Source organism: Herpailurus yagouaroundi, unplaced genomic scaffold, assembly GCF_014898765.1.
Source record: "Herpailurus yagouaroundi ecotype Mexico unplaced genomic scaffold, PumYag 182, whole genome shotgun sequence".
NCBI classification, from domain to species: Eukaryota; Metazoa; Chordata; class Mammalia; order Carnivora; family Felidae; genus Herpailurus; species Herpailurus yagouaroundi.
Genome location: NW_024412413.1, coordinates 24,363,406 through 24,387,702, shown reverse-complemented (window position 1 = coordinate 24,387,702; position 24,297 = coordinate 24,363,406). Strand labels below are relative to the sequence as shown.

The 24,297-nt window shown below is 38.0% G+C and overlaps 1 protein-coding gene across 3 annotated transcripts in view; it reads left to right on the top strand.

Moving 5' to 3' along the window:
* The window catches only part of CFAP54 (cilia and flagella associated protein 54), a 292,859-nt gene that overhangs the window by 206,483 nt on the left and 62,079 nt on the right, over positions 1–24,297 (top strand). For 2 of the 3 annotated variants that reach the window (XM_040491156.1, XM_040491155.1), the window contains 9 exons: positions 1,772–1,919; positions 2,688–2,845; positions 3,013–3,192; positions 3,293–3,419; positions 7,303–7,458; positions 8,769–8,874; positions 9,799–9,892; positions 13,023–13,121; positions 13,894–14,035. In XM_040491156.1, the coding sequence (XP_040347090.1) occupies positions 1,772–1,919; positions 2,688–2,845; positions 3,013–3,192; positions 3,293–3,419; positions 7,303–7,458; positions 8,769–8,874; positions 9,799–9,892; positions 13,023–13,121; positions 13,894–14,035 (1,210 nt within the window). The remainder of the gene's footprint in view (positions 1–1,771; positions 1,920–2,687; positions 2,846–3,012; positions 3,193–3,292; positions 3,420–7,302; positions 7,459–8,768; positions 8,875–9,798; positions 9,893–13,022; positions 13,122–13,893; positions 14,036–24,297) is intronic. The other variant, XM_040491157.1, reaches the window with a different exon arrangement.

The following is a 24,297-nucleotide window of genomic DNA, read 5'->3' as shown; positions in this document are numbered from 1 at the left end:
TTCACTTTTGAATTTTTTACTTTGGCATCATCAGTAGATACCTGTGTTATTTCCTACCCTGGATTTCTCATAGTTAGATTCTTCCACATTTTAAGCTCTGAAATCTCTTTGACAACTGGTGTCACAAATTCTTTGAAATTTTATTGGATTTTGATAAGACCAAGTAATTTAATGATAGAGGATTGTTTAGGATTAAAACATAAAGATTCATCACACAGAATCCTTGCTCATTATTTTAAGCTTTACTAATAAAATTGCTAATATCTAGTGTCATTACAAATAAGCAAAACTAATTATCCTAAATAGAAACTCATTTCTTACTATATTAAAAGCAATAAAAATGCTAAAAAGCAATCTAATTCAAAAATTGACTGAGAGGAATGGTTGTCATTTGGGGGCTATTTTGCCTCCCAGGGGTGATTTGGCAGTATCCGGAGACATTTTGGTTGTTAGAAGGAGAGAGGGTGCTACTGGCATCTAGTGCATAGAGGTCAGGGACGCCCTAGACACATAATGCACAGGACAGTCCCCCACAGCCACCAGCAGTGCTGAGGTCTAGAAATCCTGTTTTAGATGAAGGTGACTTGGCTGTCTAATAGTAACAGGGAATGTAGACACTGAGAGATGAAGGTATGGGGATAGGCATTTTTTTCCTGTATTGCTAAACTAAATACTAGACTCCTCAAGTTCTTGGTGTGCCCCTTCCAGTTACCATCCTGCCTTGAAGGCTCTGTTGACTTCTTACTCTGTTCCCAGGCCAGGCTCCCCCTCCTCTTCTGTGCCTCCCACCTGGCTATCCACATTCCAGCCCCTTCTCAGTCTTGCTGGCCACTCCTTGATATTAGGTGTTGCTGATTGATTGGAGCTGTCAGAGATGCATAGCAGGAAATTCCTAGAACAAATGGACATTGTTCTAGATGGTTTTAAAGTTCCCAAGTGTCTAAAATGGATTCCTCCTATTAGGAAAAGCTCCCCTTGTCCTTCCCTCTCAGTAGATCTGGACATTAGCCACCTCCTTGTAAAAGGCGAAAGATTTATACGATCTGAAGAGAAACCAGAGTATTGGCCACCCCTTGTAAAGTGCAGTAACGAAGATGGTAAATCAATTATGATACACATTTGGAATGTGAGCGGCATATAATAGTGTAGCACAATGGATTAAGACAGGGAGCTCTAAATTCAGGATGCAAGTTTGAATCCCACCTCTGCCAAAATGTAATGGAGTTTAAGCAAATAGTTAACCTTTCTAGGTCTCAGTTCTCCCATCTGTAAGACAGAAAAAATAATAACCCCTCTTTGGCTTTTCGGGAGGACTAAATAAGATAATGTGTGTAAGGCATTTGACACAGTACCTGGAATATAATAAGTACTCAATATATTATTTATTATTCTTCAGCCATTAAAATGATGTTCACAAAATTTTTGAAGACCTAGATACTGCTGATAATATCATTTGCAATGAAAAATTCAGAGTGCAAAACTATTTTCTATAATGGGTACAGAAAGAAAGAGAAAAGCTGAAAAGCAATATTCCAAATGTTAATAGAGCATGGCGGGATTATGAATCATTTTATTTGTTTTGTGTGTGTGTGTGTGTGTGTGTGTGTGTGTGTATTTTTTCCATTTTATAGAATATGCAAGACAAATTTTCCAAAATTAAAAAGTTAGTAGTAAATGATATCAGATGCTTCTCTTAACTTTCATTTAGCATTTAGGCAAAAACTTTGAAATTACTAGATGGCAAGATAACAATCATTTTAATATTGTTTAGGCCACTGAAAATAAAGATGATGGTGAGTTTCTAGATCCTACTTCCCTAAATTCTCGAGAACATTTCAACATCCATCTGTGGTTGAGATGCCGCCTAGCATTGGTGACCGCCTTTGTTGCACAGATTCACGGCGTTGGAATTGTGACAGGTACAAATATCCTGTTTTCTTAATAAAAGTTTTCCTAAACATTAATTTTACTTAGGTAATGGAGGTTTTATTGGGATACATTCGATTATAACATTCACATTTTCCAACTTTATAGCTTGATCTGTTTCCAGAATAAGAGAATTCATGTTATAAAAATAGTCATTTCCGTAACACTGAAAATAGCCTCTGTGTTTCTGATGTATGCAAAACAGGCAAGGAGATTTCAAAATACCAACATGCAAGTCTTCTTGTCATTCAGGGAGGCAGCGTAGTGTAGGGGGCTCGAGCACAGATTCTGTCGCTGGGTACCTGACTTAGGTTCAGATATTCGGTCCACCACTTCCTCCTTGGTCAACTCTCTTAATCCCCCTATGCCTCAGTTTCTTCCTCTGGCAAAAATGGAAATTATTGTACCTATTTCATAGGGTTATTGTCAGTCTTAAATGGGTTAAATTTATAAAGTTTTAGATCATAGCCTGGTGCATATACTTTATCTGTTTGTAAATCTATCCAGCCATCTCTATCCATCTCTCACATTAAATATTTTTCATGTAACATTATTACTTTTGTAGCATTGGAATACCCTAAAGTACTTTCCCCCAAATTGCAGCACATTTTTTTTAATGTTTCATGTAGAGTCTGTTTTCTGTCTTTGTATCTTCCTTTCTCTATTATACAATATTCCTGTGATGAATATTGGGGGTCTTATGCGTATGTGCTTTCTTACTTTCTCAGTGCATTTTAAATAACTGCATTTATTCACTTTAGAAAACAATATGACAGATTACGTCAGCCTCATCAACGAAGGGTGCATGGAAGCAAAAAGTGCAGGTGACAGGGAGCTACAAGCTGAATTCTTGATGCAAGCTGTAATCATTGGCCTACAAGAAAAGCATTTAAAGGCAGACATCATAACAAACCTTCAGGTAGGAAGGAGACCTCATTCACATTGATATTCACCTACTGATTCTGATTAGAACAAAAGGAGAGAATTTTAAATCCCATTAGATGCTGAATGCGTAACAGTTTGGCCAGCTCTTGTTTCAGTGGATTGGAAACAGGACTATCAAAAGCAATAATTTTATTTTAATAGGCTATAATACATTTGCTTGAAGAAAGTGAATTTATTTCCCCTCGATCTCATTTAACCCTGGTGAGAAGCATGCTTTTGCTGGATGACTTAACAAAAGCTGAGAAATTCAAGGAAACTCCTTCTTCAAAAACAGAAAAATTATGTTTGTTAACTCAGGCTCACAACATTCTTATTGAACAGGTGGGTGCACTTTTGTGTCCTCAAGACTTAGACACTGACTTTTCCATCGTCTTATTCAAAACCACATTAGCTAGTCACTAATACAGTGTTCCTTTCACAGATGCTAACTTTCGGAGAAACGATTGAATTTCCTTTATCAAACACTGACTCTGCAAGTCCATCGCAGCCTTTGAAAAATATCTATCTTCCCCATGTCATGTTATTGGCCAAAACAAAAATGAGGATTGGTAAGAATGCTTTAACATACATTATACTCAAGTCACTGATGAGAAATTGTCATTTTCAGGTAGGCTATCCTAGGAGTACATTCAAATGGGGCAATATTTATGAATACTCGGGCTCCATTTATTTTAATGAATAGTTTTTGATTATTTACTGTGCTCCAGATTCTGGGTGAGGTCCTGGGAAATTACTGGAGGTTAAACAGGTACAGTCACTGATCTTCATGTGGGAGGTAGAAATAAGCAAGTAAACAAACCATATGGAGAAGTGCATATTATAAATATTGTATAAAATCTTTTAATGTTTATAAAATATCCCCCTTATGAAATTTAATAGAGATAAATATTGTATAAAATAAAATATATATTTGACAAGTACCAGGCAGAAAATGAGTAAGGGTACAGAAAGCTTTGTACGATAATGCATTACATATAGGTATGTAATTATAAATTGTGATCCATTTTGTGAAATATGTGGATGAGTTCTGCTGATAAAGAACAATGAAGGGAAGGGTGCCTGTTTAAGTAGAGTCATTGGTGAAGAGCTCTGTGTGGAAGTGGTATTTAACCCTAAACCTTAAATTGCAAGTGACTAGTTATGCATGATGGAGACAGAGAGAGCCGTGTTGTAGGTTCTGAGGTCAGGACAAGCTTGACCTGTTCTGGAAGTGCAGGACACCAGGATAGCCTGATCAGAGTGGACTAGGGGCAGCCTCATGGGAGGAAGTCAGCTGAAGAATCGATTGTAGGTTAGACTGGAGCCAGCTCTGACTGGACCTGATGGGAGCTGGTGGACCAGGAAGCAAGAGACGTACAGCCCTCTGGAGCCAAAGTGGAGCTGACCAGTGCTGTCCTTCTCTGGAGCTTACAGATTGTGTCAAGCTTTCTCTAGGACACCATCTCTGGCCTTTGACCCAAGGCTGACTGCCTCGAGCTCCCAGGCTTTTGTCCAGCTCAGAGGGCAGGAAATCTTATAGCAGCTCTCTGTGTTCTAACCTATATTAATCATGCCTTTTTCTTTTCTGTATTTCTGATACTTTGACATCTGGGGTCCTGCTGACTAGGGAAGGACTTCCTGGGGCTAGCCAATGCCTAGAGATTACCAAACCACTATCCTGTGAGCATGCCCTTTAAATGGAGACTATTCCAGAGCCCATTCTCTGAACCTTTATTGGGCTCCCTTGTAGTCCTTTGCTGGGCTCTGACACTCTGAACCATTGTTTTCCTGCCCTAATCACCCCTGGGAGAGGTATCATCAGACTACTAGCTCAGCCCGCTGAAATTATTTTAGACTAGCTAATCCGAAACCTGCTTTGCCTGTTTACCCCAACCTACCCATCCCTTCCTACCACATCTAAAATAAAGATTCTTGTCCACATTTTCCCCTCGCTCCCTCTACTTCCTGACCAACTTTTGGGCTTTTCTATCTGGCCCGGTGTGATGTGGTGTGCCCCAGCTTCTTGGGAACTGTCGTAAACTATGTTTTCAGTGGCAGTTGTCTCCTGGTCTGTACAGTAATGAAACACACCTGAACAGTAAAGAAACCTACATTTTAAAACATACCCCTCACTTCCTGGTACCCATTTGCCTCCTGTACCAGTAGCTGGTCAGCTAAGGAGAGGCGGATGGTTGGAGTACAGTGTGAAGGGAGGGCAAGAGAGCTGTGTGTGGTCAAACCATCATCTGTCCAGGATCTTCTCCCTTCTACCCCTCATGATTATTACTCATTATTATTTTATGTGATTCCTCATCATCATCATCATCAGAGATGAATTTTACTTTGGGTAAATTGTATCACCTCTATATTGTTGAGTCTCCTTATTTATGAGATTAGGCTGGCCTAGCTGACCTCTAGACTTCCTTCCAGCAATCTGACCCCATAAGAGCTATTTTTGTATATTTTTAGTTCACAGTTTGTTATATTATCAATATATTCAATTTCTACAAGAGCTTAAAGTACAGATTGTGTTAAATTGTGCAGATTGTGTGAAATCAAATGTATTCTCTGCTTTCCTGACTTCCTAATCCTGAAGATGTGTCACCACTCTGTGACAATAGTGCCACTGTTTTTTAGACTCACTTGAGGCAGAACAGCTTGCTTTCTGTTATATTATATTAAATACAGACCTAGAAAACAAAACCAAAAGCAGCTTTTCTGTCAAAACAACATCAGTTTCACAACTTCTTTTTCACAGAGTTGATGTTTATTGGAAAAAGGAGCACTTCAATATTATGAAGCATAAAATCATCTGATTTGATGCTTTCTCGACAGTTTTCCTTTATAGGGAGAGTATAGATTGCATCGCAAGAATAGAGCCATTTAAACAATTGTTTTTCCTTTGTGAAAGCCTCTGATGGAAAAAGCCATTCTGAGACTTTCATAAAACCAAGCACTATTTGAGATTATTTTTCCCACTAATGACTGAACCTCGAGCTTCTTTATGAGATTAAAAAATAGATTATTGATTGCTTACATAATAGCAGTGAAGAAAGATGCAAGAATGATGCTGGGGAGTGGGGATACAAGAGGGAGCCAGTGATCATCTCTGCCCTCAGACAGCCTGTCATCCTCTTAGGGGGAGAGAGAGAGAGAACTGTCAGTAATTTCTGTAACAAATCCCTTTATTGTTTCAATAGAAATCCAGAAGACAATGCAAGTGCTTTTATTATATATTAATACTTTATTATATATAACATAGATTTTATATATAGTACATATATGTCAGTGCCCAAATTACTTGAAGATAATTGATAATGTTGTCGTATATGAATAAAGAGCTCTAATATAATTTGAAACAATAAATGAGACATATAAAAGGCAGATGTGTTGAAAAATGAGGTTGCCTTGGACAAAATGCTACTAGCATACCCTTACCTGGGATCTACTCATGATTGGTAATTGTTGGGATTAAAGAGCATGGACTCTGGAGAAAGATTTCTGGTCTTACTCCAGTCTGGTCTTACTCTTGTCATAATTTAGAGTGTGGGCCCTGGAGTCAGACTGCCTGGGTTCTAATAACAGCCCTGCTTCTTACAAGTCACATGACTTTGGGCAAATAAAATAAAATAAAATAATCACTGTGCCGCTGTTTTGTCCTCTGTGAAGTGTACTAATGACATCCATTCAGATTTGGGAGGATTACACGAGATAATGCTTAAGTCCTTGGGATGGTACCTGGATTGTAGGAATCACTTAATAAGCCTGAGCTCTTCTTTTTCTCTTTTCTCATTTTTGCCCAGTGCCTCTCATTTTATCCAGCATTCAGAAAATATTTGCTACGTGTCTGTCTGTCTGTCTGTCTGTCTGTGAGGGCACACAGATTACGTCTAATGCCTCTTCAACAATACAACAGTCCTTCATTATCTTAAATGATGACGGGACCACACAAGAAGTACAGCATGTGGCCCTTATCCAAATGGCTTTGGCATCTAGTTGCAGTGATAAAATATGCATAGCAAGCCACCACTAATAGAGCTGAATAGAAACAAAATTACTGCTTATTAATATATGCAAATTTTTACTGGGAAAAATATAAAGCTTCATAAGACTTACAGACGTTTTCCTACTAACAACCTCATGTTAGGAACACAGTTGTTCTGTAGAGCATCATGAAATGTTGGAGCTGAAAGAGACCTGAGAGATTATATCCTTCATTTTAAAAATAAGAAAATGTTGAAATTTATCAAAGATAAAGTTTCTAAGTCCTACTGTTCAAGTTCATTGAAATATTTGAATATTGAGTTTAAAAAATATTTCTTAGATGCTAGAAAATAAAGACTACTAGAGTTCTTAAGCAAATTTATTGTGAGAGAAATCTGGTAACGTGGAGGCTTGTTACAAACGCTGTGTGTTTCATTCTTTCTTCGCCATCCGACTTGTTCCCTTTAGGACATACAGTGGCCAAACAAGTCTATTATACCAGTAAAAAGAAGGATCCCTCGAAGTGGTTACCTGCCCTTCATCTTTTTGAAATGGCACGGAAGCTCTGTAAGGTAGCAGCAGCAGAAGAACGTGAGGTAGAGGCAGAAATTCTTTTTCAGAAAGGTAAGATGTACTTGGGGTCAGAACTGTGATAAAGTTTATGGGATTTTTTTTTTCCTATTAACAATGTGCTTCTTGAAAATCTGGTCACTGACTGTAAAAAAATACATATTTTATAAAGGGCTTAGTGATGACACAAAAGTGGTACCTTTGGCAAACTTATATCAAGAAAGGGGAAAAAGAGTACTACTACTTAGTCTCTTTTATAATTACAATTGACCCTCCTTAGACAAAGTTTTATGTTTGACTCAAAAATGTCAGCATCAGCCATTTAGCTATAAATAATGTTTCTTAAAGAATGCTTGGAAGGCATTTTTTATGCGTGATTTCATTCCTTAGCTAAGCATTTTAGTTAATTTCTATAAAAGATACATACCCACTTAAATAGCTGTAGCACCCCTGTAATTATAAGTTATGTACAATATATTTGCATTATTACTGTGGCTACTTTGGGCATGACAAGAGTGACGGTGATGGTTGCTATCATTTGTTGATCGTCGACTAGATGCAAGGCCCTATAGTAGTCAGTGTGTAACCTCTCATATTGCCGATTCTTACAACAGTTCTACAGGGTATGCATGGCTAATCCTACTTGACAGATGAGGAAAATGAGGTACAGTCTGGTTAAGAAACCTTCTCTAAGTCAGCAGCTACTAAATGATAGTGCCCAGGCGTGAACCTAACCCTGGGAGGCTCTGTGCCCTGTCCACACACTAAATGAAAACTGAATTCTTTTTATAGCGATTATATGATTTTCCTTCCTTGCCCTTTGGCTACAAAAGTGCCATTCCACTGAACGTTGTGACTAACCATGGGGTCGAGAGCGGTGTGAACGCTGAAGTATTTGCATCATTTGTAATGGTTTTCAAGTGTTTGCTGACTTTTTAGGATTTAGCAGAGATGTTTTCTATGAGATCTGCAATACTAGACAGAGATCCGCAATACTGTATCTGTAATACAAGAGGAAGAGGACATGGATGTAGACAAAGGGAATGGGCCCCACAGGAGGAAAGGGAGGTACAAAGTAAGGAAATATAAAAATAAGATGGTAAGAACACTTGTGTCTGGAAAGCCAAAGGAGGCTTTGACTCAGTGTTGCTAACTAAAGGCAGGATGAACCCGGAGACTCCTGGGGAAAGAAGTAAAAGATCTTGCACTATTGGCTGACCTTACAGCAAAAACAACAGACAGATGGGCAGGAAGGACAGCACATCCAGTTTTCTGAAGTCCCAGCATGAAATGTTTATTCTAAAGTTCTAAATGATAGAAAAAGGAAAAACCATTTGTGTACATAATTTTTTTTATTCTTTCAGGCAAAATAGAACGTCAAATATTGATGGAAGAGAAATCTCCAAGTTCACAACTTGAGAGTTTATTTGAAGCTATACAACTAAGCTTGAGAAATGATCAAAACTCGGGGTAAAAAAAAATCTTCCCATTATTATAACATATTTTGGCTTAAGTCCCATGCTCTGGTAGTACATTGAACATTCAAGGCTGGGATGACTGGGAGACCATCTTCCTACGGCAGGACTAGTTCACTGGGGTCCATTGTCCACCAGATTTACTGACTTCCTTTCCAAGGTTGTTGCCCTTTGCTCTGACCCAACGCCTCATTTACAGCAATGGTTGGTGATGGCAGTTATCATGGTGGCATACTGGACTGTGTATTGCTTCTAGTCTTTACTCACTTCGATCTCCTATCTGTCCCAGGATTCCAGCAGCTTCCATGGATGTGAAATTGTATCTAGAAGGGATTTATGTGGATATTCACTCTGGTCAACAGGGCCAGGGATGGCCAACTTAACTCTATATAAAAATCATCTTAAGATTGAGAATAACCTGCCATTGTTACAACTGTACTGATTTAAATAGCCCCAACTGACAGGTTTGATAGTGAATACACAGACCTCACCCATATCATACAACTGCTTTCTGCATTACTCCATGTCTCTTTCCATTTTCATTAGTATAGGAGGGTAGAAAAAGAGGTCTGATTTTCAAGGTAGGTTCCTTCAGTCCTGATTTTCACTTCTTTAGTGACTTGTGTGCTGGAATATTCTAGAATGGTATGGATGCTGGGCTTCAGAGCAGTCATGCCATGGAGTGTTGCCAGCACAGGACAAGGTAGAATTCTCAACTCTCTTCAAGAGCTTCCAATTTCAGTAGGGAGGAAGGTGCTGCTGTCTCTGCCAATGGTGCTGTGAAAAGAAGGTGTGTATTTGGGACAGATACTGGTTTTGTCTATTTTTACCTTTCATCAGCTCAGAAATTGTGGAAAATGGTGCAAAATGATTATGAGTGGTGAAACTATTTAATAAGTACAGTGTTCTATCATTTTAGGTTGATAAGAGACTCCTACTTAGAAATGGCCTTATTATTTTTACATATGAGGAAGCCAAAAAACAATCTTTCAACACCACCATTAACACTTAAGGTAATAAACTATTTTATTAGAAATCTTAAGTTAATTGCCTTTGTTAACTCTGTGCTATTGAAATAATGAGACTGATTTTTATGTATGATTTGGAGAAATTCATTTATTACTTTATAGTCACACTCATGTTTAGATACTTCTCTGTATGTTTTTTGTTTTGTTTTGTTTTTAATATGAAATTTATTGTCAAATTGGTTTCCATACAACACCCAGTGCTCCTCCCAACAGGTTCCCTCCTCAGTGCCCATCACCCACCTCCTCTCCCTCCCACTCCCATCAACCCTCAGTTTATTCTCAGTTTTTAAGAGTCTCTTATGGTTTGGCTCTCTCACTCTCTAACTTTTTTTTTCCTCCCCTCCCCCATGGTCTTCTGTGAAGTTTCTCAGGATCCACATAAGAGTGAATACATATAGTATCTGTCTTTCTCTGTATGACTTATTTCACTTAGCATCACACTCTCCAGTTCCATCCACGTTGCTACCAAGGGCCATATTTCATTCTTTCTCATTGCCAAGTAGTATTCCATTGTGTGTATAAACCACAATTTCTTTATCCATTCATCAGTTGATGGACATTTAGGCTCTTTCCATAATTTGGCTGTTGTTGAAAGTGCTGCTATAAACATTGGGGTACAAGTGCCCCCATGCATCAGCACTCGTGTATCCCTTGGGTAAATTCCTAGCAGTGCTATTGCTGGGTCATAGGGTAGATCTATTTTTAATTTTTTTGAGGAACCTCCACACTGTTTTCCAGAGTGGCTGCACCAGTTTGCATTCCCACCAACAGTGTGAGAGGGTTTCCGTTTCTCCACATCCTCTCCAGCATCTATAGTCTCCTGATTTGTTCATTTTAGCCACTCTGACTGGCGTGAGGTGGTATCTCAGTGTGGTTTTGATTTGTATTTCCCTGATGAGGAGTGATGTTGAGCATCTTTTCATGTGCCTGTTGTATATAAGGCTCTGGAAATAAGAGTTCCTGTGGACAGTTTTGCCTGTTAAAATGTAATACATGAAATGTAGGCATATGTAAATAATCTAAGGTATTAGTATTAATCAGGAAATTGTAGGAAATGGTATATTGGTTAAGCAGATGGACAAGTAATATGTTCATTACTGATATGGCCTGCTAACAGATCACTTTTTGATAGAGTCATTCATTTATTCATCACATACCTATTGAACATTCACTCTGACCCAGACAGTATTCTGGAAGGTTATTAAGCAGTGATTAAGACAAACTTAGTCCTTGTTCTCGTGGAACTAGTTTTCAGTAGAGGGAGAGAGACAATAAACCAGTAAAGGAAAAAAGTAAGAGGAAGGAAGGTTGGGTGGGGGGGAGGAGGGGGAAGAAAGGGAGAGAAAGAAGAGAAGGAAGGGGGGTTGGTTTAGGTAGTAAAATTGGAGATTAGGAAAGAACTTGGGTTGGTGGGATTGTGAATGATGCAGTGGCAAGAGGTGGGATTTACTGGATGAGAAGGGGACCATGCAAATAGTTGCAGGGGCATGCACTTCTAGAGCGGTGCTTCCAAACCAAGGGGCAGAAGCATCTCTGGGGATCCTGTGAAAATGCAGAGTCTGATTCAGTAAGTCAAGGATGGGGTCTGAGATTTGGCATTTCTGCTGGTCTGTGGGCCACGTTTGAATTCCAGGGATCTAGACTGAGGGAGATCCTGTGGGCAGGATGTGGGTGCTTTGGAGATATATGAGGCCAGTAACTTTTGATTTTTAATTAATTTATTATTATGATGATGATTATTAGTTTGTTTTAGAGAGAGAGACTGTGTGAGCAGGGGAGAGGAGCAGAGGGAGAAAGAGAGAGAGAGAGTGAGGGAGGGAGGGAGAAAGGAAGAATCTTAAGTAGGCTCCATGCTCGGCATTGTTCTTACATTATAGTTATTTAATGTTATTATGTATTCTTCATTTAGTGCCTATTAGTATTCTTTCCAGAATTTAAATAGGTAAATTGCCCAAACTTACAGAGCCAGTAAGCCACAAGGGCTACCCCAAAGCCTAAGTGGCTTCATTACAGCTAATGACTAGGGTTCTTGTATTTTGGGAGAGGGCTGTATTGCTTAGATTATCCATAGGTGGCTTCTCCAGGTATCATCTACCTCCAGCCAATCTTAGCGCTTGATCTAGGCTAGGCCACATTTACACATTGTGTTTCCTGCTCTGGCATCAGCACTATTCACTGGCTTTCTTTTTCCTTGGGAGTCCTGTAGCCAGAAGTAAAACAAAGATATCTTTGTTATTGTTTGTTTTATTCTGCAGTCTTGTTGAAGATCAAGGAATTGGCCAAAATATGAGCATCAAAAAATTAGAACCAAGCAGTCTAATTGAACAGTTTTATCCATATTAGTTAAATATTAAGAATTAACTATTAATACTTATTTTAGCTATCTTTAAAAATGTAAAACAGGCAGATATTACATTGCCATTGGAGTTTCTTTCTGTTAATTTTTGTAGCATTGACTTTCTTATTTAAAAAATTGAACACACACACACACGGTAATAAAATATCTTCATTCATTTCTATTTTTGCTATTCTATGGAACTTTATGATTACATCATCCTTTAATAGTTCCCCAGTTAGAAAAGTGATAGCGAATATCTATCAGAAACCTTTAAGTAATATTCTTATTTCTCACATTCTCACACAATGCATTCAACTTATAAATCATCTATTAAAATGGCAAATACCATTTTAAGTAAATACTTTCCTTAAAATGCCATTTGTGTTTATTTTATTGTTATTCAAATCCAAGCTCAGTATAAAAAATTAGAAAAGATGAGAAAAATAAGCACCCTTAAGAGCCATAATAACCACTGTTAATAATTTTCTTTGCTTGTGTATACAGGGAATATATGTGTATACATATCTTTTTAAAAATAGGATCGTACTTTGCATACTATTTTGTAACCTCTACTTTTCTGTCTCTAATATATTTGAACATCTTTTCATGTCAATACATCTAATACATACATTATTATTCTTTATTTTTACATTATTATTCTTAATGGCTATATAGTGTTCCACTGAAATGTCATTTTCAGAGGATGAGAAAATTTATTATGCAACTTCATGGTATCTTTATCTATCTTTATTATAACATATGTGCTATATTTTTTAGACTCCTACCAGAAGGCATAGTTCTATTAAAGAACCAACAGTAAATAGATTTGAAATGTACGGTTCACTGGCCTGGACTGTGATAAGAGCTGCTGCCCAGGTTGGTGTGATTTTTTTTTTTTTAATTTTTTTTTCAACGTTTATTTATTTTTGGAACAGAGAGAGACAGAGCATGAATGGGGGAGGGGCAGAGAGAGAGGGAGACACAGAATCAGAAACAGGCTCCAGGCTCTGAGCCATCAGCCCAGAGCCTAATGCGGGGCTCGAACTCACGGACCGCGAGATCGTGACCTGGCTGAAGTCGGACGCTTAACTGACTGCACCACCCAGGCGCCCCATGGTGTGATTTTTATTTAAGCTTCCTTTTAACTGGCCTGTCTGTATCCTCTACCTACTAGTTGTTAAGACAGCATAATGTATCTAGACAAGAGAAAGGAAAATTCACATTCTTTAGGATTTATGCCAATGATCTTTCTTTGGGAAGATTAGGATTGCTCCTTAAGTATGTTGTGTTTTTAATCTTTATTAGGCAGACCTGTCTTTGTTTGTTTCGGCTTTTCTTTAATGAAAGTATTGGCAGATACATATGTGCACATTTTGACATTTTGGCAAATATCTTTCAGAGCTAGGTGAGATAGCCTATTTAAAGTGACTCATGCATTAATTAAATTGTCAACAATAATGATTTGTTTGACAATGGTATATACTACATGTTGGGCATCACATGTTGTTTTCCAGATTGTCTTTATTTTTTCTTCCAATGTATATTGAATATGATTTTATGAATTCACTTTTTCACATTATGGGCCTAATGGATAATCTATGAATCGGAAAGCTTACATTTATGAATTCTAATTCTGCATTAATTTTAGGTCAGTGAAGCTGTGCTAGCAGTTAATCTACTTATTGGAAAGAAGAATGCTAGAACTGATAAAGTCAGCCAAGGGGCCTTACCAAATATCCCCGAATTTGCCACTGTGGATCTTTTGTCTTCATATACAGATTATTTGCTTGGTATGTTTGAAATGTCTAGGCATTTTATAAAAACCTGATACATGTAATGCATAATCAAGTTGCAAAGGTTTAATCATGGTGATTTGTTGGGTTTTAGCTTAGAGAGTATCATGGCAGGAGGAACCTCAGAAAGACAGGGGCTCTGCAGCCTAGCTGCCGAAACAAAGGGGCATCACTTCATTGTATGTACGTCTGTGTTACTCAATCAGCTGTTGCATTTCAGATGCAGGACTCTGTGAAAAATGGTATTTCCTTCTGTCTATTTTCCAGTTCACACATGTCAAATGAGGCCTTTTGGAAATATTTACTTGTGGATCCTTTCCTGATCCCCTAAAATGTGTGCTCACCCTAGTGCTCTCACGTAGTTCTCTGTTCTTTTTCTTAGTTATTTTATATTTGTGTGTGTGCATGTGCATGTATGGGTGTGCACATGGGTATACATGTTTGAACTCTTTCTCTCATTAAGCTATCATCAGCTTCCTGAGGATAGGGACTTTATTTGACTTGCTGCCCTAACTGCAGAAAATCACACATTACTTGCACATGACAGGCATTTGTAATTGTTTATTTTTTTTCATTTTTTTGTTTGTTTATTTTTGAGAGAGAGAAAGAGAGCACAAGTGGGAGAGAGGCAAAGAGAGAGGGAGACACAGAATCTGAAGCAGGCTGCAGGCTCTGAGCTGTCAGCACAGAGCCCAATGTGGGGCTAGAACCCATGAACTGTGGTATCATGACCTGAGCTGAAATTGGAGGCTTAACTCACTGAACCACCCAGGCGCCCCTCGTAATTGTTCAATGAATTAATGAATGAGAGGTTAGAATTTAAACTTGATCTCACTATTATTTGTTTTTTCTATTTTACGGCTCCTTTGTTAGCTAGCAAACCGTCATATAAACCTCTAAGTCAGATCAGCAGTAATATATTTAAGATTCATTTATGTGTTTGTCCATTCATTCATTTGAAAAATAGTTATTGAGTGCTTCTTGTATGCTGAACACTTGGATGGTTCAAAGACATAAGGTGCTGGAGTCTTACTTCCAGGCTGACATTTCAGTAACAACAATAACTAATTTTCCTTGGCACTAGGTGAGCATTGAGCCAAATGCGGTGAAGAGTGCTACTTTAACCTGGTGGGGGTGGGAGTGTTCTTCCTAAAGCCGCTGAAAACACATCTGTAGGCAGCAGCTTACTCTGCTGAAGTGTTAAGTCAACTTTAGCCAAAGGATTAGTGTCTAAAACCATCCCTTTCCTTGGCTTTCTTCCTTTCCAATCCAAAAATGTATTGCCTGAGGTTAAACCATTAGATGAACTTTTTATGCCAAGTTGTGGTTTTCCTATTTATTGCTTTGATGTCTGGTGGGATTTTGTTTCGTCGGTTTCATCTAAAATGCTGTATTAAGCAGTTATTACCAAAATTATGCTGTGTATCAAACAACCCTAGAACTTAGTGGCAATGAGAATTCATCCTTTGACTTGGTCTGGTCCATGTACATTTGTTATGAAGCCCAGGCTGAGGAGGCAGTGGCTGTTTGGAGCATGCTCTTCTCACGGTGTACAGCAGAGCAAAGGGGCCAAGCTCTATCACAGAAGTACACTCAAGGTCTCTCTTCACACCACATCTCACTGGCCATGGCAAATCATACGGCCAAGTCCAACATCAGTGAGGAAGGGGAATCCACTGTGCCAGGCGAGGAAGGGAGAGGGGCACGAATGTTTGCTGAATGATAATCCAAACTATCTTACGTGACAAGTCCAGTTTGTGGCTGGCAGCTACGTGAGAGGAATTCTGAACCCCTGTATGGAAATACAGGAAAAGGTGTTGCAGTGATCCGTTAATGATGTCACCCATGGGCACATGCAGTGAGGAGCCGCATCCCGGATCCAAATGATCTGAGTTGATCAGTTGAGCAGGTGGTCTTCATCTTAGCTGTGCTTACTGCTAGAATGTGTGATTTCTTTGCCCTTCTCAGTGATTTTCATAGTATATTCCAATTTTCAGTTTCTGTTTTGTACCATTAGCACTCTTTTACTGTTTTACAAAAATAGTAATTTGAAATGACCAAATTTTGAAGTCCCATCTATTTTGCATTTTGCCTTGCCTTAAGGGTAATAGTTTGCCCTCCAGTATTTTCCTAGCAGACTGATAATTAATTCATGCTGATGATTTCCCTCACTTCAGTATTTGGGTTGGAAGGAGGTACTGAATCCCCTCCTGACTGCTACAAATACCCAGATGGCAACAAAGTTTATATTATAATGAATTGCTAATGGGCAACAGCAACAAATAAAACTTGTTTGATTTTCCTTGCATTAGCATAAATTAGCATCCAGGAGAAAACATCCTCAGTAATCTCACCTTTGCTAGCATTGATGCGTACTCAAGGTGGTGACCAATAGTCATGATTTTTGTGTGTGGAAGGCTGCACCAGATATTTGTGTCCAAAAGGAAGGAGGAGTCCTAGAAAACCAAGAAAGTGAGTCTTTCCTTCCATGAGGTTCCAGTCATTGACAGTCAGAACAGAGATACACTTTGGAATTATATAGATATGTCTCTTAAGAGGTCCATATTAATGGAAGCAAATTAGGCTGAAGCTGGACGACAGACAGGATGGGCATATTAGTTAATTGGAAACATTTTTTTTTTTCTGGAACAAGTATATTGTGGGGCAGGTATAAAAAACCACATTTTCTCAACAGAGCAATTGGCAATCGGAGAAGCATGATGACAGAATAGACTATTCATGTGTATGTGAACCATAATAGGTCAGCATGTGTACCAGAGAGCTACTGTATGACGTCTGCAGAATAAGAAGATACCAGAGTGATTCAGCTGATCCAATTTATAGAGGTTTTCTCTACATTGTCTTATAGGCATAGAGACCCTGAGATGATGATACTGGCAATATAAGATCATTTTTAGTTTCAATGCAAAAAAACACACACATTTATTAGATGCCTACTTTGGGCCTAGTTGTATTTAAATATACTTATCTTTTTTGTCTTGATTTTCTTGCGGCTTTAGGAAAAATTTCAGCTGGGATAAGAATTGTTAAATTCTGTAAGACAGTTTGAATTAAAAGTAAAATTTAGGGCTAGTGGTCCTGGATGCAGCTTCTCACAACCAAATGCACTTGGTCTATAGAAAATATAAATGTTTGTCTTGCGAAAACTAATGGCGGTGAACCTATTGTCAGAACATACAAAGAGAACTGTGAACGAAGACTTAGGATCACAGCTGACCTTTAATATAGGCTCTGCCTGTTGAAACAGAGAAAAGCTTTCAGCCTGAAAAAATAGGATTTGTTCTTTCCTTACTGCCTTGGGCCTGGTCCAGAAACATGGGGTCAATACCAACTAAAAACTGAGATGCCATTCCTCTGCTACTATCTTGATTTCTTGTATTCCTCTGAGACACAATACTCCATAGGTGGGGACCTAGGGAAACACATTACATCCTCAAATCCCAAAGTATTACACTACTTACAGATTAGAATGGAGAAAAATCATTTATGCTAATAGCAGTGATGTATGTGTGTGTGTGTGTGTGTGTGTGTGTGTGTGTGTGTGTGCGCACATGCGTGTGTGTACCTGCTATGTATCAGTTCATAGTATTAGCAGCTGAGACAATTGGAACATGATGAGAACCATCCTCAGTGAAGCAGAGCTGTCCTGGTCCAACACCTGCAAGCTTCTAGAAATGTCATTCAGAGCTCTATACTTTGATCACTTAAATCTGAGAAGGAACCGTCTCATGACCAAGAGCAGAGCACATATTCTCCACCCTCTATTACCAGACTCTAGGTGTGAAGACATTCTTTATTCTAGACAGAGTCAACAATGAAAAATAGGAAGCAACAGAAGGCACCCGTAAGGAAACATTGCCAGACAATCACAATGAAATACTCTCTTGAAGACTCAGAGGAAGACTGACACTTCAGGGAGCCAAAAGAAATGTAACAAGATCCTTTAAAACCTTCAGCAGGGCCTGGTCAAAGACTGACATAAAACAGAAAGCCATATGCAGCGAATGCTAGATAACAGTGGGACCAGTGTGTCCTGATGCCATACGCTAGTGCTTTATGTGATTTCATCTGTCCTTGACGAAAATCCCATGGCAGTGTCATTATGCATATATATTAAACGAAGAAAGGTCCTCAGAGAGGTTATGTAACCAGGATAATTTTCTACTGCTGATGCAAATCCTGATCTATCCGGTTCTAAAAGCTGTGCCCTTGATCACTGTGTTGGGTGTGATAAGAAAGTATTACCAGGAAATCAAAGTGCAGAATGAATGCATCACCCTTTCGGATTGAGCTGACATGAAAGATGCTTTTTCCCTCCCCAATCCAAACATGTAACACAAGGTTGGATAAAACAGAACTGAAATTGTTTTAACTTACAGCTGAGCATGAAGTCAGGAAAGGGAAATCTCAAGTTACCAAAGTAAATTGAGTGATTCTAAGCAAGAGCTGAAGGTGAGGATGCCATTGGCGAGGGCACTGCTAGGGCTGGGACTTGGATGCCAGGACAAAGAGGGGGTCTGGAAGGAGGGCCCTGTGGGTAGGGAAGGTAAGAACCCTGCTAACTGCTTAGAATTGAGCTTCAGAATGGGCTTGTCAAATTGAGGACTAGAAACACATTGCCCACCGGCTTGAGTAGATGCAGAGAAACGTGCCAAATTGCCCGGTCAGGGCCAAAAATGAGTCACTTGGAAGAAGTCAGAACCCCACCTGAGATTGTAAGGTTGGAATTCTCACCACCTGAAAGTTGCAGGGAAATGAGCGTAAATACTTGCCCAGAACCAGTGAAACCCATGCAGCTCTGGCTGAGGCTGGAGGGAAACCGTTGCAAAGGGATCCACTTCCCACAAAAGTTCTTCTGAAAATAAATATATATTGCAGGTTATACCTGGAAAAATTCTGACATCACTTTTGGATTATAAAGACAAAGAAAGTAATTGTGAGCATTCAGTCAGAAAAAGTGGACTTTCTATAAAGAAAGAAGAGTTGAACTGGCCTTAATTTTCTCCTGTGACATTAAAGACCAGACGACATTGGTCAAATATGTACAGAGGCTCTTTTAGTTTAGTTCAGTTTTTTTACATAGGTGATTTGTTCTCAAGAATCAAAACTCAAAAGACCTCAAAGGGCATGGAGAGAAAAGTCTCCCTTCTGTCTTCTCTACAAATGACTGACTTGTCCCTAGAGACAATTGATGTTGTCATTGTATTCCTGCTGTAACCAACAGCCACAATTTAGTGGTTTAACACAACACAAGGTCTGTCTTCCAGTTCAGGAGGTCAGAAGTCTAAAATGGGTCTCACTGGGCTAACAAAATTAAGGTGTCAGCGGAGTACTTTAGGGGAGGCGTTAGGTGAGAATCTCTTTCCTTGTGTTTTCCAGGGTTTTGTGGCCCCTCCCTACATCTTCCAATCTCTCTGACTCTGACATACTCTGTCTCTCTCTCTTGTTTCCCTTTTCCACATATAAGGGTGTCTAGGATTACAGTGGGACTACATGGATGACCTGGGAAAACTCCCCCTCTGAAGGTCAGCTGATAACCAATCTTAATTCTTTCTGCAGCCATATTTCTCCTTTGCCTTGTAACCTAATATATTCAGAGGTTCTGGGGATGAGTACACGGACATCTTTTGGGAACCTTTATTCTGCTACCACAATCAGTTTTCTAGGTTCTGTACCAGAGGTATACATGCTTATGCAAACTGCTGAGGTGCCACTGGAGAGGATAGAATCCACTACAATTTATTTAAGCAGAAGGAGATTTATTAAGACTTCCAAAATCCCTGCGAGGACCGAAGAAACAAATTCTAGGCTGAACATCCTGACTAAGCGACACAAAGCTAGGCCACCAAGGGAACTGGAGGTTTTTGTTTTGTTGTAAATAAGTGTCTTAGTCTGTTAACACCGCTATAACAAAATACCACAGACTGGCTAGCTTATAAACAACAGAAATGTAATTCTCACAGGTGTGGGAGCTGGAAGTCCAAGATCAGGTTCAGTACCTAGTGAGGGCCTGCTTTCTGGTATCTAGATGGTGACTTCTCATGTGATAGAAGGGGCTAGGGATCTCTCTGGAGCCTCTCAGTACTTATCCCATTCAGGAGGGCTCTAATGTCATGAGCTCAGCACCTCCCAAAGGCCTCACCTTCTAATATCATACTGGGGATTAGCATTTCAACATATTTGGGAGGAGACACAAACATTCAGACCAGAGCGTAAAGGCAGCTATAGAATCAGGAATCTGCCTGCAAAGGAAGGAGGCTTTGCTCTGGCTACAGCCTCAAGAGCCACGTGGCGTCTGCCAGAACCCACACCAGCAAGAGAGGTGCCTCGAATCCTGTCTCCTGCACCACCTAGCACAGTGCCAATTTCAACTTCTATGTGAATGCGTGGAATTCATGACACCTAAGTCCCATGCAGGGCCCTAGCTGCAAGGAAATCTCGCAACCATGATTTTTATCTTTATAACTTCAATGTAGGCAGGCACATTCAGGGATTAGGATGGATGTTGCATGAACCAATATGGCTGCACACACCAATACATTGATATGTTTTTCCCTAAACAAATACAATTAATAGCATAAATATTAGTGCACACAATTACTTTCCTTGCTCTTTTTTCCTTCCACTTAATATAAGTGTATCTATTGGCAAATTTTTCAAATCAATACAGTGTCTTTTTATTGTTGCATAATAACCCTCTATAAATTGTGTTATAGCTAAATTAGTCTCCTTTTGATAGATTTTTTTTAGGTTGTTTCTACTCTTTTGCTATTACATACAACTCTACTATAGGTAACCTTGTATGTATGTATATATGTGTGCCTTATATATGTTATCTATTGACCCAATAGATATAGTGTATCTATTGACCCAATAGATACGATGTGTCTGTTGACCCAATAGCTATACTAGCCTATGTACAAAACTTTACATATATATGATATATATGTATATCTGTGAATACACACAGGTACACACACATGTACACTTTATCTATGAATACACACACAAACACACACATGTATAATTTTAAGAAGATTTCATTTTAATTTACACATCTCTTTCTAGGACTAAGCTTAATCATCTTTTGTGTGAACTTTCTGCCCATAATCTTTGCTCAATTTTTCTTGAGGTGTTTTTTTTTTTTCATTTCTTTAAGTATCTGTGAAAGCTCTTCCCCCTGCCTTTTATAGAAATCAGTCCTTTAATTTGCAAATATATTTTTCCAATTATCAATTGGAATTGGAATTCCAATTATCCAATTTTTTTTGGTGGTGGTTCTATACCATAAAGAAATGTTTTATTTCAAAATAGTATAAATTATTAATCTTTAAAAAAAATGTTAAATGTTTTTATTTATTTTTGAAAGAGAGACAGACAGACAGACTGAGTAAGAGTGAGGAGGGGCAGAGAGGGAGACACAGAACCCGAAGCAGGCTCCAGGCTCCGCGCTGTCAGCACAGAACCTGATGTGGGGCCCTAACGTGAACTGCGAGATCATGACCTGAGCCGAAGTCAGATGCTCAACCGACTGGGCCACCCAGGCTACATTATTAATCTTTTCTTTGATAACTTCTGGATTTATATCAGAAAGATCTAGTCCCTACTCTAAGACTATAAGCGTGTTCTCCCACAGACTTTTAATAATTTATGGAAACCTATTTGGAATATGTAAAAAATGACAAATGGATACACATTTAGTTTTTCCAGATGGCTGCCTTATTTCTGTACTTTTTATTCATTTCCTATTGCTCTGTTCTATTCAGGCTTCAACACCACACTGTTTTAATTATCATAGCCTTATATTTAATATCTATTAGGATGAGTCTCCACTCACTAATCTTTCTTATCGAAATTGTCTTTTATGACTTTTATTTTTTTAACTTTGGAAGCAGCTTGCCTAGTTAAAAAAGTTCTCTTGTGTTTTAACGAGCTTCATTACATTTAGGCATTAACTTAGGAATAACTTACATTTCTATGTTATTAAGTCATCTTAACCAAGAATATTACATGTCCTATATTTTTTACTTCAAGTCTTTTTGTTTTTTAGTCCCTTAGGAGTACTTTAACATTTTCTTCCAATAGATCTTGTATGTTTCTTGTTAGGTTTATTTCTAAATAGTTAAACTTTTTATTGGCACTGTAAAATTTTTTCATTGAATTTCTACTGGTTGTTGTTTTTGTGTATATGGAGGCTATTGATGACTCTCTATTACTTTATTATCTTCCAATTGTTTTTTCCACTTGATTTTTCGTAAACAAAGTCTGGGTCAGTACACGTTTTCTGTAAAGGGACTGATAGTAAATATTTTAGGCTTTGTCGTCTCTGTTGCAAGCAGTCAACTCTGCTACCGTGATGTGAAAGGCACCACAGGCAGGATGTAAACGAATGGACGTGGCTGTGTTCCACTGACACGTAGTTATGGACACTGATGTTTGAATTTCATAAAACTTTGACATGTCACAAAATATTCTTCTTCTTCTGCTTTTTTTCAGCCACTTAAAAGTATGAAAACCATTCTTAGCTCATGGGCCATACATTAACATGGATAGGCCTGATTTGGCCCATGAACTATAGTTTGACAACCCCTGGAAAAGGTGAATAGAAGTCTCCTACTATTACTATCATTTTATCTCTTGTCTTATAGCTATAGTATTTTTTTTAATTGTTGCAACTGTTACTTAAGGTATGAATATTCTATTTAAACTATATATATATATACATACATATATATATATATATATATATATATATATATATATATATAAAGTTTATTTCTTTTGAGAGTGAGAACACAAGCAGGGGAGGAACAGAGAGCGAGGGAGAGAGAGAATCCCAAGCAGGCTCTGCATTGTTAGCACACAGACTGATACGGGGCTTGAACTTACAAACTTCAAGATTGTGACCTGAGCAGAAACCAAGAATTGGGTGCCTAACTGACTGAGCTACCTTTATTGTGGATTAGACTGAGCTACCTCATATCTGTATTGTGAATTAGACCCTGTAACATTATAAAGGCTCCACTTTTGTTTCACTTGGTGCTTTTTGGCCAGAATGCTAGCTTGTCTGATAGTAGGTTCACAAATGTTCCTTTTGTTTGTTTGTTTACATTTTTCTAGGACACATTTGCCCATTCTTTTATTTTCAACCTTCTCAATAATCTTATTTTAAATATGCCTCTTAAATAGAACACAGAATTGGGTTTTCTTTGTTTTAAAACTTGATTGTTGGGTTTTTTTAGCAATAGGCAACTGGCTAAACAATTTTAACTAATTGACATGAAAGGTAACTTTGGCATTATTTTGTATCATTTTACAAGATGTATGTAATAAATTAGGAAAAAAACAATAAAATAAAGTTGTAATTGCAGGAAAAAAAACAATAAACTATTAGCAAAGTTATTTAGGAAAATTACAGTAAAAAAAGAACCCCACAAATGATAAATGATAAGACAAAAGTAATCACTGATATGGAGAAATTAAATTATTAGAGTTTTTTGTTTAGCTCTAAGCAAATAAATTTGAAAAACTTTGTAGAATATATAATTTTGGAGAAAAATGTAATTTACTTCAAATTTCCTTCAAATTACATTATATAACAATTAGGCAAATCTATTATTATAGAAGAAATAAAGTTACATTAGAAATTAAGACTGACAGGGATATATAATCTTTATGTAGTAATTAGTAATATGTAATAACCCCTTTTGGGAATTAATCAGGCAAAAGCTGTTAAAATGGTAAACACCACCTTTGACCCACTAATCTCAATTTGGGAATCTATACTATAGAAATAAAAATCTTTGTGTTATATGAACAAAAGAAAAGAAATTAAGACTGAAAAATTAAAGTTTATTGATTATTTTTCTATTTATATTTTTTTAATATATGAAATTTATTGTCAAATTGGTTTCCATACAACACCCAGTGCTCAACCCAAAAGATGCCCTCTTCAATACCCATCATATTGATTAATTTTAAAAGAATAGTAATAAATCCATTGCAAGTTACCATGAAGAACACTAAAAATCTCTTTAGTGTCTGGCATAATTAAAGATAGCTAGACTCTTACACCTCCTTCTGTAGTCAGTCTGTTATAGGGTAATATTTTGGTTGAAATATGTGAAGAAAACCTAGCCTCACACAGATATGTAGACAGAAAATGGAGGATTATTTTAGGAGCCTTTTCAGATAATTGCGGATATTCTTCTTTGGTCCCAAACCAACCCTGGGTAAGT